Genomic DNA, 16838 nt, shown 5'->3' with positions numbered 1-16838 from the left:
CTTGCTGAGCCCTCACGCCACAGCCAGACCTGCTGGACCCTTCCCCGGTTAGAAGTCTCTTGATGACCCCCCACCACCCATGAAGTGATGCTCAAAGCTCTCCCCCAAACCACCCTAACCTCCCTCAAGTGGGAATATCATTGAAGTCTTGTGTTTTGTATTGGAAAGGGATGGAATTTTGTTTTCTGCTCCAGGTTTGTTTTAGCATAAAAACATTTTCTTTCAACTCTTGGAGCACAGTGTTTGTTCTAAGAGATGGGGCTTCATTTGTCCTGTGGCTTCAAATCTCCCCAACTCGACAGTGATCCAGTTTGAGAAGCTGGGACTGACCCAGGACAACGTCCAAGCTCCTTGGCTGGCCTTCAAAGCCTTAGGTCTGACCTCTGTTACCTCTGCTGCCGTTGTCCAGCACTTGCACTGTCCTCACCAGCAGCGCAGGACTGTGTGCGGCCCTCCACCCAATTCAGGCTGCTTCAGGCCTCCTGCCTAGGATTCCCTTTGCAGCCTCCTCTCCTGGCCAACGTCTACTCATCCTTCAAGACTTGACTCAGCACCACCTCCTCCTCCAGGAAGCCCTCCCAACCCTCGGGGGGACTCAATGCTCTGCCGGCGTCCTCCATAATGACGTCTAGTATCGCACTTCTAATGCAGTATTAGAATGATGGTTCACGTCTGTCCACTGTATCATCCAATACTCTTTAATGACAAATGACAAAAATCCAATTCACATTAGTTTAAGTTTGAAAAAAAGGTGGGATTGATTGGTTCACAAGACTGGGGAAGGGCTGGGTGGAGGTGAGAGGATGACAGGGAAGGTTGGAGCCCTCGTGCCTCTTGTCTAACTGGCCTCGTTCTCCGGGACAGGAGGCCTGGCTGCCTGCTTCCCAGGCAAACACACAGACAGCTCCAAGTCAGGAAAAGGAGTCCTTTTTCCACCAGTTCCAGGTAGAAAACTCCAAGGCAGGTGTGTCAGTCCAGGTCCCAGCCTCTCGGCACACACACATTAGGATAATTTGAGGAGTTGCGAAAGGGGCTCTTTACAAAGGGCCATTAGGGAAACCTCAGGGGACAGCGCAGCCCTGGGCTGCCGACAGGGTTGGGAGGGCTGTTCTCACCTCCTAGACCTGAAGGGCCAGTGGGAGCAAGTACTGGGACCCCAAGGGAGGAGACACACAGGGAGGCCCGGCCGCACACGTACTGAGACCTTCCTACAAAGATGTGGTCAGCCCAGGCGACCCTTCACAGCTGGAGTAATAAATTACCCTCCTCACTCTTGTCTCATTGAGGGATCTGACTGGAGCGGGGGGGCCAAGGGAGCATGAGATGCAGCCCATGCAGACCAACCTCTTGGGGCCCAGATTGTGGGGGGCAGGGAAGATGGAGAGGGGAGCAAACAGATGGAGGATGGGCAGACAGAAGACAGCCTGGACTTCTCTGTGGCCAGGGAGGGGAGTCTGATGGGCCCAGCCTCCGGCATCTGCCCCGGCGAGAGGGTGGGAGCTATAACCAGAAAGGGAGGGAAGGGATGCTGGGAAGGTCAACCCCTCAGTCGCTGCACCCCTCAGCACTGGCTAGGCCCCAGGGATCAGGGCCCATGATGGGCCTCCTTCTCTCTCCAGGGTCAACACGGATAAAGGCTGAAAGGGATGGATGAGGCTGTTGTAAAGCCTGGTGCACCGGGCACGCCTGGGCACAGATGTCTTCAGTGGCCTCCTGGGAGGTGAGCGGTCCTGGGTCCCACTCTGAGGTGTAGATGCTGAAGCTCAGCTGCTCCAGACTTCAGGGACAGCTGGAGGACCACACTGGTCTCCTCCTCTACAGCACAGCACCGCGCTCCCTCATGCCACACCACTGCCCTTCTCCAGGGTATGGCGGGCAGGCCGAGGTGTCCTGAAGCCCTGGCCCTGGGAAGAGGCCCAGAGGAGCTGCCTCCCTGCTGGGCTGGGCTGAGCTCGGTTGGGGGACATCCCTGAAGGGAGCTGCTGAGTGAATTCTGGATGGGGGAGGAAAGAAGGCCTGGACACTGCTGAGGGGAGAAGGAAGGGGCTGAGGGACCGGCAATAAAGAGTCCCTTTTTAGGAAAAACGGAGCCTATTTGTGAAAGAGACCCCAGAGCATTCTTTCTCAGGAAACTCTCTACCAAGGGGCCGTCCCAGGGTGGGGGCCAGAGGGCAGTGGCTGCAACATGGGCAGACGGTGTGGACACGGCCCTCAGGGGAGGCTGTAGCTGGATCCTGGCCCACAATTGCCCCCGTGTCACCCAAGGTCCAGCCCAGGGAGCTTCCCTCCTCAGGTGAACGGCCTCGCAGCATCTGCCGCCATTCACATCCAGTCTGTTGGCATCCAAGCCCGCTTAGGATGTCACTCAAATTCAAGAGATGGGCAACTGCAACCTGTGTCGTCCCTGGTCCTCTGCCCCGCACTTCAGGATTTTGTGAAAATCCTCCATGGCAGCACATTAAGTCATAATATTTGTGAGGAATCAAACCATGGCTAAGAATGGAGAGGCTGTGGTGGCCTTGGAATTTTTGAGGCACTAAGAGTAATTTTAGTAGTTTGCTGTGGGGGAGCCAAGGAAAGCACTACAATCCATGTTTATTTCGGAGAGCACGAAGACACTTCTCTGGCACTTCCCCTCCGTCTCACTCTCTTTCTAACTTTGCTCTCGAACGCTGGTGGGCGTCGGACCAGACTGCCTGCGAAACGTTGGTTGTCAACACGACGCTTGTAAACATCCCCCCTTGGGGGATGACTTGCTTCTGAAGGAACTTTATGATTAGAAACACTTTTGGGTGGATGTTCCCTTCTCCGGAACATGGAATAACAATTGCTAAGATTGTTATTTCTATTAACTAGACCGCCCTGATTTGTAAGGACCAGTAGGCTCTGAGGGAAGTCTGAATCCTCTAACATACATTCAGCCCATGTGGTGGATCCACGTGGGTCTGGGGCCAGCATCTTCTCCTTTTGGGATTGACCTACCAGGTTGGTGCAACACCCCAGGGATGGACAACTGCTCTCCACCCCCAGCCCTCATCCTGCTCTACCCGAATTTCCACGAGGAGGGGCTGTGGGGCAGGAATCTGATTAGAAAAAGGAGCACAGTATTTGCCTTGAAGCTGCATCTGCACAGCACTTGACCAAGACTGAGAAAATCTCAACTGTTCATACCCAAGAACTGGGGGTGGGGGTGGGGGCAGTGAGAGGGCTCTCCAGGCACCTCCTGGTGCTGCCCGCACAGAAACCCATGCTAGACCCAACAAACTCCTCCCCAGGGTGTCCCAGGCAGAGCCCTGAGCCCAGTGCCCCCTCTTCTTCTGGTACCTTGGGCCATCTAGATGCCGTGAGCTGCTAGCAGCCACGTTCCCTTGTGGGAAAGGCTATCTGAAGGCGGCAGGAATGACGCCAGCACACACAATAGGGTCCCAGAGTAAACACAGGACATCCAGGTAAATTTGAATTTCAAATAAACAACAAATAGTGTTTTAGTATAAGTATGCCCCAAATGTTGTCTGGGACATACTTCTACAACTGTACTTTTGTTCCTTATCTGAAATTCAAATTTAACTGGGCGTCCTGCACGTTTATTTGCTCAATCTGGTGACCCTAATGAAAGAGGGGCTGAGCTCAGCTTCCTGGCGCCACTGCCGACTCCCTGGACGCAGCAGTGCTGGAGCTGCCCCCAGCCCGGGCCTTCAAAGGAGAGGGGCCCGGCATTTCTGTTTTCTTTCAGATCTAGTTTGAGTTCCGTTTCTCTCACTTGCAACCAAAGGGGTCTGGATTAAAATAGCAAGTGGTGGCCACAACTTGGGAACAAGCTAACATGTGGCCTGGGGATCCAGGGGCCTGGAGACCCACAGTGTGGAACCAGGGACTCAAGAACTCTTGAAGGAGGATTTCTGGGCCTATGCCCTGGTCTGCAGCCCAGGGCGGCCTCTCCTCTCTTCTCTTTCAGGTGCCACGCTTCCCATGCAGCTCATGGCCCAGGCCGACCCGTGCTCCCCTCCTCTCTCTCTTGACCCAGAGCTCTCCAGCCTCCTCCTGTGTCTTCAAACTCTCCCCTCCTTTCTTTCCTCGTCCATTAATAACTATTGCGGTTATAATCATTATCATATTGGGGCTTGTTTTCCAGTACAAAGTAATTCATGTTTACTGGGCCATTTTAAACCTCATATTTCCATAATTTTAAAAGAATAAAAAAAGCTTTTCTAACTATAAATAGCCTTTGTTTGTTGCAGCATATCTCCAGCAGTGAAATGCTAGAAATAACCTAAATGTTCAACGACAGAGAATGGGAAACGTCAACCAGGATGCTTTCATTCCATAAGCTATTACACATGCGTGGAAACTCAGTATGAAGACCATGAGCAGGCAGGAGAACGTTCACGACGAGAGATGCATAAAATAAAGCAGACACAAAACTGCGATGACAAAGATCACAAGATAAAGCATCCCAGGAGGGAAAGGGATTGCTGAACATGAAGACTATTAGTAGGTAGAGTGATGGGCGTTGTGGACAATTATTCTCTATTTCACGTTTTTTATGGTGCTTTTTATACATAAATAGAAATCCAAACAGGAGAAAATTCACCTTTACAAACTGCCTTCCCTTTTGGCTGGAAGTGAGAAAGGAGACAAACCTGAGCTTTTGTGGCCCCTGGAATTCAATTCAGGAAGAGAATAAATGAAGTCACACCGCCCCCACCCCCCACCCCGCCCGCTCCACAGGGTTCGCTCTCAGGGTTGGCAGACATTGTTCTAGTCTCCTAGACTTGGTGGCAGCTGGCAGATCTTAATGACAACCCCTTCACCCCGCTACCACCCTGGCTTAATGATATTCTCCGCTGTGGATCAGCAGGAACAAGCTTCCTGGAAGAGGAAGCAAGAGCCGGCCAGGCAAAGTGGAGCCCCACTCTCAGGTGGAGCCCTGGTCTGGGGGTCCGACAGAGGCTGGGGAAGCGCAGATGGCCTGGCGGTGGGTGGGCCGCTGGCAGCCTCTTTTCTCCCTGGAACAGCTGCTCCTGAGATGACCCAGTGGTTAAGGGTGTAGACTCCAGGGATGGGCAGACCTTCGCGGCTTTGCCACTTGGTAGCTGTGACCTTGGGCAAGTTAGGTAATCTCTTGATGCCTTGGTTTCTCATCAGCAAAACGAGCTCTCTTATCTGTGCTATGTTAGCTGCTGTCGTGGTGGTGGCCTCAACTTACTATGGCCACAACCTCCAAGCTGTGGCTGTGTCCAGTAGGAGGTGACCTTGGAGAGTGCTTTTAACAGAAGAGTAGGGGGTGGAAGTAGCTAGGGGGCCGTTAAGACATCTGCTAGTGAAGAGGGCAGGGAGCCATCCGTGCAAAATAGTGTTTGTGTTAAAACGGTGAGAGCTGACAGAGGTAGCAAAGGAGGAGGGGGGACTTCTTGAAGATGGATGCATGAACCCAAAATAAAGGAGATATGAGGATTCAAGAGAAGGAGGGGTATGAGCTCCATGAGGACAGGATCTTTGGTCCCTGTGGGCCCCCTGTGCTGGAACAGAGCCTGGCCCTGAACCATCAGCTGCTGAGTATCTAAACCAACCCCTACTTCTCCAGGGCCAGCTCCTTGAGGCTGGGCTGTGCAGGGCTGTGTGGTCAGCCTGCCCACCCACAAGTGCAGGTAGACGACGGACGCATCCACGACATGGTGGAGCCCCAGCTTTGACAAGAGAGAGGCTCAGGGCAGGGGGTGCACGTTCAGGAAACAAAGGAGACACAGTTATGCCTCCATCTTCCTGGACAGGAGAAGGTGAGTTCCAGCGTCAGGAAAGAGGGCGGTAACTTGGTAAAGAGCCCACAGGAGGCCAAATCGGACAGAGAACCAACAGGGAAGAACGATTAAGGACCCTGGACAATAACAAAATGAAAATCACAGACCTACAAAAATCCAGAGTTGGGGGGCAGGCGATGGGAAGCTGTGTGAGAGGTGACGACTGTACCTGTCAAAGTCAACAGACCCCAAAATCAAAATTGGGGCACTGAGTTAAAAACCATGTTAAAAACCACTAAGGACTCCAGCCTCTTTCTGTTTTCATACAATTCTAATGTTAAAGAGATCTTTTTGGAAATATGTATCATGTGACAAAATACTTATGTGAAATTCAGCAATTCCTTCAGTTTCAAGTAAAATTGTTAATGCACGATTAACATTAAAATTAGCATCAAGAGAAGGATCCTATTTTTATAAAATATCTTTTATCTCTTCTATTTTATCTATGTCTCGGAAGATGTTCACCTAATGCCACTACTGCTGATTTCTGGGGGACTGGACTGCAGTGACTTCTTTTACATTCCTAAGTGTAATTTTCAGCCTTGTTGGAATTCACTTATAACAAGCATGCGTTATTTTTACAAAGATATTTGTGATTTTTTTTTTCTTTAAATAAAGCCAATATGCAAAGATCTTGCAGTGGTTAATGCTGAGTGGAGGCAATCTGCAATGGAGTCTCGTCTTGTGCTTTTCTGTCTCTGTTTTCTTGTTTCAGTTTAAAAAACAGGCTTGTGGGGCAGCAGGGAGGGCCTCATTGGTAGTGTGAGCTTATTTTTATGATTTTTATTGCCGACAATGCTTCTTCAAACAAAGCCAGGGGCTTGCAATGGGAAAGAGGAAGGGGCTGTGCAAACGGCTCTGGAAATGGCAGAGCGGGGGGCTTCCCAGTCCTACCCCCTGGCTGCCCACGCCTGCTGGGGTCCAGCAGCCGGCAGGTGGGAAAATCCCCAGGCGTGGGGGTCAGACCAGGCCTTGCTTTGTCATGCCCTCTGTCCCTCTGGTGTCAACAAGAGTGCTGCCCCCGAGGTGGCTGGACCACCATTGCACCCGCTGCCCCAGCCCACTGTGAACACAGGAGATCCAGTCTCCCCTAGAGACGAGAACACACGCTCCCCTCTGGCTGCCACACCTGCCTCATCCTGCACCTGTACAGCCTCTCCCACTGGCCGCCCTGGCTTGGAGAAGCTTTGCTGACTGCACCCTGGGGAAGCCTCATGCTCCCAGGCACCAGCTCCTATTCTCTTCTCCTCATCCACAGGCCCCAGGACTGGGGTCCTGCATACCTGCCTGGGGTCCGACGAGCAGACTGTCCCGAGTCTGTCTTGGTGACTCACCTCCAGGTCCCTGCTGGGGGGTCCTCCCTGGGTTACCAAGGAGATGGCTCTGCTCAGCGTCTCCTTCAGGAGAAGGGGGTACAACAAGTGTCAGGTAGACCTGTGGAGGATGACACCTGGACAATCCCAGAGTCCTACCAGCTGTAGCTGACAGTTCGTGCCCTGCTTTCATGATTGCCCTTCATTCATTCATTCACACATCTGAGCTGAGTACCAGAAGCACAAAACTGAATAAGGACACGTGGAGTCTCAGCCCTTGGTCCTCAGCAGACAGGTGAGGGCAGATGGGGAGCAGTGTGCAGGAGAACAGGCACCAGTAGAGCCACAGCCACACCGTCCCCTTCTGCTGGGAGCTGGGGCAGGCAAGTGGCACCCTCCAGGGGTCTGATGGTGGGTCCACAGAGCTGGCAGGAGACCCTGGAGAAGACCTTTAAGCCAGCAGTTCCTGAGCTCGTCCACCAAAAGCTCTTTTTATTATTTTCACAATCCCTCCCCTCTTGCCCTTCCTTCTGTCTCCGCTTTTCAAAAACTTTCATCCATCAGGAAAATGGTCCAAATAAAGCAATAAGAAAACAGCCAAAGCCATACAGCACTGGACCAACCAGAGCTGGTGTGACCACACAGGACTGATGAAATCCCAGCCCCAGACGGAGAGATCTGCCCTCGCCATCAGGCTGAAGCACCTCTCAGGTCAGTGCAGGGTTTCTGTTGGGCTTCCTGAAATACCTAACAAGCTCCCAGCTCCGAGCCCTATGAAGTTTCCGTCACAAGGTACAGCCCAATTCCAACTGGCTGACGCACGTATAAACGACGGTCAGCAGGCAGACTTGCGGTGTGACAGAAATCTGGGTCTGGGGATGGCTCCAAAATGAGGCATCCTTGGGCTCTGCTCTTACCACATCGCCTCAGTCTCAGGCTTCCCATGGTGCTGAGATGGCTGCCAGTGGCTCCGGGGTGACACATCCTCAGGTTTAAGTCCAGAGAAACGGAGCAGCTTCAGCCCATATGGTGGATTCACTCTGATTGGACCAACTTGGGCCCCGGGCCCTCCCTGAGCCAATCACTGCAGCTGTAGGCACTGGATCTCCTGACCCACCAGAACCCTCCAGAACACAAGTACAGGGAGGCTCCCCAATGAGGGACCGGGCACCAGTGACCCTCCAGTGCCGCCTTTGTGGACACTAGCTGGGCCCCACAGTCTCAAGTTTCAGGAGGCTGTGAGCCCACCTCATTGACACACAACCAATGGCCATCACCACAGAGAAGCGGGAACCAACACTGATTTCACCCCCAGCTCTGGTCTACCTCCTGGGGAAGCGCGTTCTCTGTGCTGCTTCCCAGGCCGAGGCACGATCCAGGACTGTGACGGCAGCCTCTGCTTTCCAGCCTTCATTCTGCCACGGGCCTTCCCTTCTTCCCTTTGGGCTCTGGGTATGTGTCTGTCACCTGCACCCCGTGGTCCCTGGCAGATCTCACCCCTGCTGCTGTGAAAGCTGCTCCTGTCACTGCCTTGGGTGGTCACTAGATCTCCCTGGGTCCTGCTCGCTGTGGGCGACAACCAGCAAATCTCTGGGTCCTGTATCCCAGGGGGCCCGCAATTTATTTGATTCCCCAGGACCCTCATGTTCCTGGGACCATGACACAGGTTGGGGGTGGGGATCAGACAGAGGACTCAAGAGAAGACAGATAATGGCATCAGGCACTGCTGCTTTCAAAGATGCTCCCCTCCCAGTGTCTCCCTCTCAAATACAATACACTCCCTTCGGGGTAAGCTCCTTCCCCATCCAGTGGGCTGCCGGGAAGGTTAGGGGGACAACTTTTCTCAGGCTGCTTGGGAATCTATGAACTCTGGTCACCTTGCCCACCACTGTCTCTCCCAAGAGGCCCACACACCCTCACGCCAACGGAATGCAGCTGGGTTGCTCAGACATACCCATATCTTCGGTGGGTACATGACTCAGTCCTCACCCCAAGACCTTCCTCTATCTTCCCTCCTCCGAGAACACATAGCAGCACAAGGATGAGGCCCACAGCCCACCACTCTCCATCTCCAGAGAAAGAATGAAAGCACGAATTTTGGCAAAACAATTTTATTGTTTAAAAAATAAATGTTACATTTGATATACCAAAATGCATTTTAAAAACTCTGCTCTGAATGTGTCTCATTCAGAGGCATTCAGATGTCTGAGGCATCTTTAAGTGTCAGAGATTTCCATAAAAACCAGGGGCAGTTTTTCTCACTGCAAAAAGGCAGGGCACATTCTTGCTGCTTGGCAGGGGGTGGTTTTCATGCCCTCTGTCTCCCCACCGTACAAGGGAACAGACGGTCCCTCTGAGAAAGGAGTTTCCCCGTCTCTCTTCTCCTGGCCTGACAGAAGCCCAGTCCTGAGTCTCCCAGCATGGGACAGAGAATGCAGGGATACGATCTAGATTGCAACACATCCTGATTTCAGGGCTGTCCCCACAACCCCCATCTAGTCTCTTGCTGGCCACAGCCCTTAAGCACCATACCAACTTGGCCTTCCCGGCTGGAAACCAAGCCCTTCACTCAGGCACGGGCAGTAACAGCTTGTGGACCCAGCAGAGGCCCTGCTGTGTCTGCTCTCACCCCTGTTCTTCCAAATGGACGGGACTGGGATGAACAGACCGTACAGGTCACATCTCAGAGAAGTGGATGCAAACTGGGTCCTCGATTACCAGCTAATCCAGGGTCCCTTCCTTTCATAGTTATGTACCTCATAATGTTTTATAACTGACCCTTCTAGACTTCTGTGGGGGGTACAGCTAAGGACCCAAACTGACATATTTCTGTAGTTCTGTTTATTTCCACTTTCAAGGCTAACTACTAGCCGTTCAAATATATTCCATACAGCTTTCAGCAAACGAAACTGTGTTTACCTCCCCACGCCAGAGGGACAGAAAAGATGCAGAGAAGAGATGCAGGTCTTAACAAAGACCATCCTTGAGAATCAAATAAGCAGTAGCATAACTGATTTAGATCTCTGCCCTTTCCCAGCTACGGGTCACACACAGACATACACATCCCCAGGGACTTGCTTTGCAAACAGATGCACTCCTGAAATCGGCTGGAGAGGAAGCCTCATCAAAGGGATCATTTTCCTCCAGCTTGCTATAATTTCAGAAATGCCTCCTCAAACCTCTTGCTGTTTCTGCCTTGCGCTGATGACAGCATTAGTAAGTTTGCACCTTGCTTAGCACTGAGCTGAGGAATCCTCAGTTTCTCACTCACGCCCCACCTCGAGCTGCTGACTGGAGGAGGTCTGGAGCGCACGCCTCTGGAGAAGGGTCCGTGGATGCTCCTGGAAGACACCTGCGATCGCACGGCTTCCAAGAACACATGCTGATTTGGGTTCCCACTCGCTTCATGCTGTGTACGGGGAGCTGATCTAAACGGGAGGCGGCGTTCTGCTCAGGAGCAGAAAGGGCAGGAAGGGGTTTTATTTCATGCCACAGCATGTGGCTAAGAAACAAACAACATGCCAGCACCCAACTCAAACCCCCCAAGCGAGCAACGAACGATGGACATAGGACCAGAGATTGACGCCCGGGCTGACATTCGCAGGCGGGATGAGAGCAGGCAGGACTATTAAAGGAATAAACCGGCACTTCCAACTATGCACCTCCAACTACAGCAATTCAAGTGCTCAGAGCCCCCGAGGGCTGGGCAACACCACCTGAGCCGTCCTTACCTCGACCTGACCGGTCCAGATGCCCTCGGGTCTGATCAGCTGCCAAATGCTGACGAGGTGGGAGGAACTCTCTCTTCCCCACAGAAATGCGCCCTGAACAAAGCGAGCAGCACCTGAGCACGGGCTGCAGCACCGAGGCTGTAGGGGAGTTGTGGGGAGGGGGACACTGCAGCAGACAGACCTTCCTCAGTTCAGCAAGCGCACAGCCAGGGCGGACGTGCCTCGTGGGCCTGACGCCTGTGATGCCGGCGGCAGCAGCCTTCTCAAGGCCCTGGCCCCCTCTGGAGTCTGTCTTTTGCGGGGCAGGTGGGTGCTGATCATGTTGGCCTGCCATGGCCATCTCACCCTTGTGCCACCACCGGCCTTTCCTGTGACTGGTTCATTCTCTGACACTGACATGATGCCAGGTAGCTTCTCTACCAGGGGACCAAGGTCTGCAGGGCCCCATCTGCTTAAGATGAAAATAAACCCGGGTAAAGCTGATGCAGAAGCTGCTTAGGTGAAGCTGCATATGTTTTCGTAGAAAAAAATTTTTGTTCCTAAAAACTAAATTGTAGGGAACTACCTCTTTTGTGGAAGCTTCTCCCTTCCTTTCTCTGCCACAGTCCCCAGCTCTCTGCCTGGGCTCTCTGCACAAACAGGGAAAGGAGGGAGCAAGGCAAAGCAGGAGGGAGCCCCCGGACCAGGGAGACCAAGCCTGCACATTCTGTAATGACAACCCTGGAGGGGGAATTCTGAAATATTAGTCCACTGGCAGAAAGCTCTGGTTATGCTGCTAAACTGGAGGCCCAAGAGTGGGAATAAAGCACTGTCTACAGAGAAACAAGAAGCAGGGAAGATCAACAAAACAAGACTATTTCAACTTGTGGTTAGCAGAAAACTTTGCTTCTAAATCAAAATCAGAATCTAGCTTACAACAACCTGGAAAGTCCCTCAATTCTTTCCCTACAACAAATGGTAATAATGCTGCTCTAGAGACGCTCATTTGATGAGGTCTCCCGAAGGAGGGGCCCTTCTGCCTTTTACAAGTGCACAGGGGCTTCTGACCTGAAGTTCCCCCCCCCCCTCAGGGAAGCTGGGCTCTGGGTAACCACCGTGGCACCGGCACTCACAGGCTCCCTGGAAGGTGGCACTGTAGGTGGCTGGGAGCACATGTCTAGCATCCTGAAGACCTGGGTTCTAAGCCTGGCTTAGAACAACTGGCCTGTTGCCATCAGACAACTTCAGTTTCAGTTTCAAAATCATCAGTAAATGAGGATCCCTCCATCTACCTCAGAGTATGTTGAAAGGATAAGACAAGACCAAGTGCAAAACGTTTAGTATCGAGCCTGGTACTTATCAACCCCTCTGTAAAGGACACGTCACAATCACCCCTGCAAGTCCCGAATTCCCTGTGTGAGCTGGGCACACGGGCTCCCGTCTAAGCCTCGGGGTCCTTGGCTTATATAACAAGGCGAAGTTGGATTACAGCAGTGTTCTTCAAACTATGCATCAACCCAATTTAGCAGACTACAAACAACATTTTTTTTAAATGTGAAAAAGAGAAAATAGAGGGTATCTCATGTTGTAAGGCTAAGAATTCCTTCATGAAACTTTCGTTTGAGACAGATATAAGCACGAATGTGAGCACTGACTCGTGATGTAAAGTGTTTCTTGCTGTGGATCAGGATCTAAAGAGTTTGTAAACTGCTGGCCTAGGTGGCCCAGTGCTGAGACTCTCTCCCTCGTAGCGCAGGGCACGGGCGGGAAGCAGAGGAACATCGATGGTGTCTCCCAGCAGACTTCTCCAGGTGATTTTAAGACAGCACGGGATTCTGGAAATCTTAGCTTTGGCACTTTCTGCCCCCACGCCTACCCCCACACTCTCTACAGATGAAGGGCGCATTCTGAGGCAAGGCACTCCTCTGAGAGTAGGACATCCAGCTCAGGCCCACAGTGACTCACCATTACTCAGAAACGGTGACATCAGAGGCTGCTCGCCCTTTATCCTGGAGTGATACTTGGGCATGGGGTGGGGGGTCCCTTTCTCTCTGGTGTTGCAGCTGCAGAGGAAGAAGTTCCTAAACAGATAGGGGAGTGCTGGGGGCCCAGGGACTAGGCAGGCAGAATACGGAAATGCAAGAATACAACATAGGAGCCTGTCACAGGGGAGAGTCCTCCGCAGTCAGACGTCGAGACTGCAGGGATGGTGCAAGAGCGCCCCCACGTGGCCACACGTGGCACTGAGACTGCAACCACCTGTGTCTGCTCCAGAGCATCGGCCCACCAGATGCAAAAAAGCTGAAACGCTGACCCCTAGAAAGGGAGGAGGCTTCCCAACCCTGGCACGGTGGTCTGTTCTGCCAAGGTCAGCTCTCTTGGCACAAAAAGAGATGTCCTCTCTGGACTGGGTAACAACCCAGTTGTTCTGGAGGCCGGAAGAAGCTGAATTTTTAACAAGAGTGCCTTTCAGACAGAGAGCCCCAGGCTCAGGCGCCCATTCACGTGAGCACATCTTGTGAAAGCAACAATTCTTTTAAATTCTAGCCTTGAAGAAAGTGTAAACAATCAGAAGTAGAGAAATAAATTTCGTGACGCTCCTCCTCACCAAGGAAAGCCTTCTGTGTGATATCAACCCCTCGTACCTGCCTGATACAAAGTGTGCCTATAAGGCAGGCGGAGCAGTTACATGGAAAAATCTGCCATTCCTTTACTCATATCTTGGAGGCACGACGGCACGGGAAGGTGAAATAAAAATTAAATGTGTCCTGAGAACTTTGATTTTTTTTTTTTTTTTTAAGAACTTCAAAGACCTCCCTTGGTTTCAGGAAAACAGGTATTAGTGGCCCATGGCTTCTCAGGAGCAGAGTACTCAACCTATTCTTAAAGAGAAGCTACGTGCTTGTTTTCCCCACAGCTTCGGCAGTGCAGAGCAGTGAAGTGAGAGATGGCAGGCTCAATGCCGCCGTGAGGCAGTGTGAGAAGGGCGGGCTGCAGCCTGCCCCAACCTGGCACTGCAAATCGGCCAAGTCCCTGAGAAGGCTGCGAGCAGCCACTGCTGCCTGTGAGCTGCAGCTGGTCCGCCGAGGAGGCCCGGCTCCCGTCTGGTCTGATCTGAGCACCTGGAGGGTTTAGCTCACTTGACGTCACATGTCTCTCCCCAAATGAGTTGTCACCATACTGGATCTTTCCTGGTAAACAAGAGGGGATACTGAGAGCGGAAACATCCACTGGGAAGTCCCCTGAGATGTAAAGAACCTTCTTCTGAGGGATCCCTGGAATGGCCAGATCATCGATGCCCCGTGTGTTACACGGAGGGAGTTGGCTAGAGAAAAGAGCGAGGGCAGGGCCAGGGGTCCTCCCCGAGGAAGCCAGGGAACTAGTGCCTCCCCCCACCCCTGTGTAGAAAAGTTCATCTAATGAGAAAGGGAGCTCCACTGACAGTTGCCAGATTCTTGGAACTGTTTTAACATCCTAGTATTTGTTGCTGTTACCGTTATCACCCTTCATCTGTCTATAAATGGACAATATGAGGACAGTGAAGAAGCAGAGAGGAGACGAAGACCTCTACCATCGGGACTGAGTAGAAAGGAGCCCGGAGACATGGAGCAGGTGGAGGCAGCACGTGGAGGACAGGACAGCAGGCTGAACATCAGGGGCTCAGGAGGGACGGACAGAGGAAGGAGGGGCTCAAGCAGCTCGAAGCTCCGGACAGCTCCAGCACCCTGCCCTGCACGGGGCCCTGCAGCGACGGACGCCCGTTCTCCCCCCTCTCTCTACTGTCCATGCTCTTCTTCTCCTCAAGAGCCAGTTCAAGGATCACCACCTCAAGGAACCCTCCCCTGATTAACCTCACCCCAGGCTTCCTTCTCAAGTTGGGAGCTCTCATGCCGTCTTACTCTGTGCTGGTTGATGTTAATGTGTAACTGCTGCAGGTCTCTTCTTAAGGTGGATATTTCCCTCCTGACTTAGATTGGAAGCTTCTCAAGAGCAGAGATTCCATTTCTTCCTTGTTTCTGTGTCTACTCATCACAACTAGACAGGGACTGTCAAAGGGATTGGGATAGGGCCTCGTCTCTCCCTCTGCTTTCCCTGTCTGGGGCCCTGACCCTGAGGCATCAGATTCCAGAGAGCCAGGGCTTTCGAGCAGGTGGCAGGACTAAGAATGGAGGGAGAGGACAGGTGAAAGAAGGCACGGGGTGAGCAAAGGGTGACGGCGCCCTCATCCCAGAAATGCCTCGTAGTCCATGTACCACACCAGCTGGCCAGACATAGGCAGGACACCAGAGATGGGCCACTTCTTGGGCTCGTGGCCCACGCGGCTCACCAGCATGGTGATCTCACGCTTCATCCTGCCCATGACCAGGATTGCCACCTTCCTGGCACGGTTGATGAGGGGCAGGCTGAGGCTCATGCGATCGTACGGCCTGAAGGGGCTCTTGGTCAGCACCACTAGCTGCTCGCCGTCCAGGCCGGTGGGCGACTGTGGGAAGAGGGAGGCTGTGTGCCCATCGGTGCCCATGCCCAGCAGCACCAGGTCGAAGCTGCTGTTGGTTACCAGGGCTGAGATATCCTTGGCGTAGAGCTGGGCGCCCTGGTCCTCCTCAGCGCAGAGCCGCTGGTGCAGGTGCACGGGCATGGGGTGGATGTTGTAGTAGGGGACCCTGACGTGCTGCAGCAGGTGAGCCTGCAGGCCCTGGAAGTTTGACTCGGGATCCCAGAGCGGGACACAGCGCTCATCTACCAGCCACAGGTGCGTGTGGGGCCAGGGGAAGCCGTAGTGCCCCATGGCCAGCTGCTGGAACAGGGCTACGGGGCTTGAGCCACCCGAGAGTGCCAGGTGGAACTTGCCAAAGCGCCGCACCGCCTGCACAGCTGTGGCCTCAATGTCGTTGGCCAGCTTAGCGATCAGCTCCTCGGGCCAGGCCGAGATCAGTGGGCTCTCTCGGTACTTGGCCCTGAGAACCTGGAAGTCACTGGGCATCGGCACAGAACCTGGCCCTGGCACCAGCTGCTCCAGCTGCTGCTGGGAAAAGGATAATTGGTTGCCACTGAACTCAAAGTCCAACAGGTGTCCATTCTCAGCTCCTCCCGGGTAGAGGCGTGGGACTTCGTGGGCCAGGCTGTCCAGCAAGGGAGTCCAGAAGACCCAGGAGGCCAGCAAGTTCTCCGTGGTGATAAAGGAATCCTTGCGGCAGTGGAAGATATGAGATATGAGGATGGAGTAGGCGTCCTGCTCCCTCACAGGGCTGTAGGCATAGTAATCGGACAGAGGGCGGCCAAAAAGGCGGAGCCCGGGCTGGCCCTCCACTTCCTTCCAGCTCTCGGAGGGGAGGGAGGGCCTGAACAGGTTCCTGCTGACCAGCACGGCAGGGCTGCCCAGCTCGCCGTGTCCGATGTAGAAGACGATCTGCCGAGGCAGGCACTGGCTCTGGTCTGTGACCCAGTACTTCTCGCTCTGGGCACAATACGCCCGGTTCTTGAACAAGAGCCGAACGTAGCCCACTCTCTCATCCAAGGCTTTGCCGGACATCAGGATGAAAGGGACGCCCTCCCAGCGAAGGTTGTCCATGTGAACGAGGATGCCTGAGGCGACAGGGGACAGCGGAGGTGACGCTCCAGCAGAGAGCACCTGGGAGAGAGCCCAGGACTGCTGCCAGCCAGCCCTTCTCCTCTCCAAGCCTCGCTCTGGGTGCCCACTGCCTCTGGAGCACCCCTTGCCTTGCTACACTCACCCCTACCTATCACCCCTTCCGCGATCTTCTCTTCCCAGACAGCACTCCAAAAGCAGCCTCTGGGGCCATCTCAGACACCCACCTCCATTGATGCACCTCTTAGAGTCACAGGCCCCTGAGCAAAGGAGAACTGGGCAGAGAGTGTCCAGCCTGGAGACTCTAAGAAAAGTCTCACGGTGGGGGCAAGGCGGGGGAGGGGAGGTGGTCCTGTGTGTAGAGCACTCAGGACACGCCTGAAGCAGGTCAGGCTCGGGGAGCAGGGAAGGGGGACAGGCTCTCAGC

At 53.5% G+C, this 16838-nt stretch overlaps 1 protein-coding gene across 2 annotated transcripts in view; it reads right to left on the bottom strand.

The window, feature by feature from the left end:
- Positions 1 to 9206: 9206 nt before the first annotated feature.
- The window catches only part of H6PD (hexose-6-phosphate dehydrogenase/glucose 1-dehydrogenase), a 30924-nt gene continuing 23292 nt past the window's right edge, over positions 9207 to 16838 (bottom strand). For both annotated transcript variants that reach the window (XM_058552832.1, XM_058552830.1), the window contains exon 5: positions 9207 to 16407. In XM_058552832.1, the coding sequence (XP_058408815.1) occupies positions 15044 to 16407 (1364 nt within the window). In that variant the 3' untranslated portion in view covers positions 9207 to 15043. The remainder of the gene's footprint in view (positions 16408 to 16838) is intronic.

This window comes from Diceros bicornis, chromosome 13 (assembly GCF_020826845.1).
Source record: "Diceros bicornis minor isolate mBicDic1 chromosome 13, mDicBic1.mat.cur, whole genome shotgun sequence".
In the NCBI taxonomy this organism is placed as follows: Eukaryota; Metazoa; Chordata; class Mammalia; order Perissodactyla; family Rhinocerotidae; genus Diceros; species Diceros bicornis.
The sequence above is the reverse complement of the archived record's forward strand: the minus strand, read 5'-3'. Positions and strand labels throughout refer to the sequence as shown.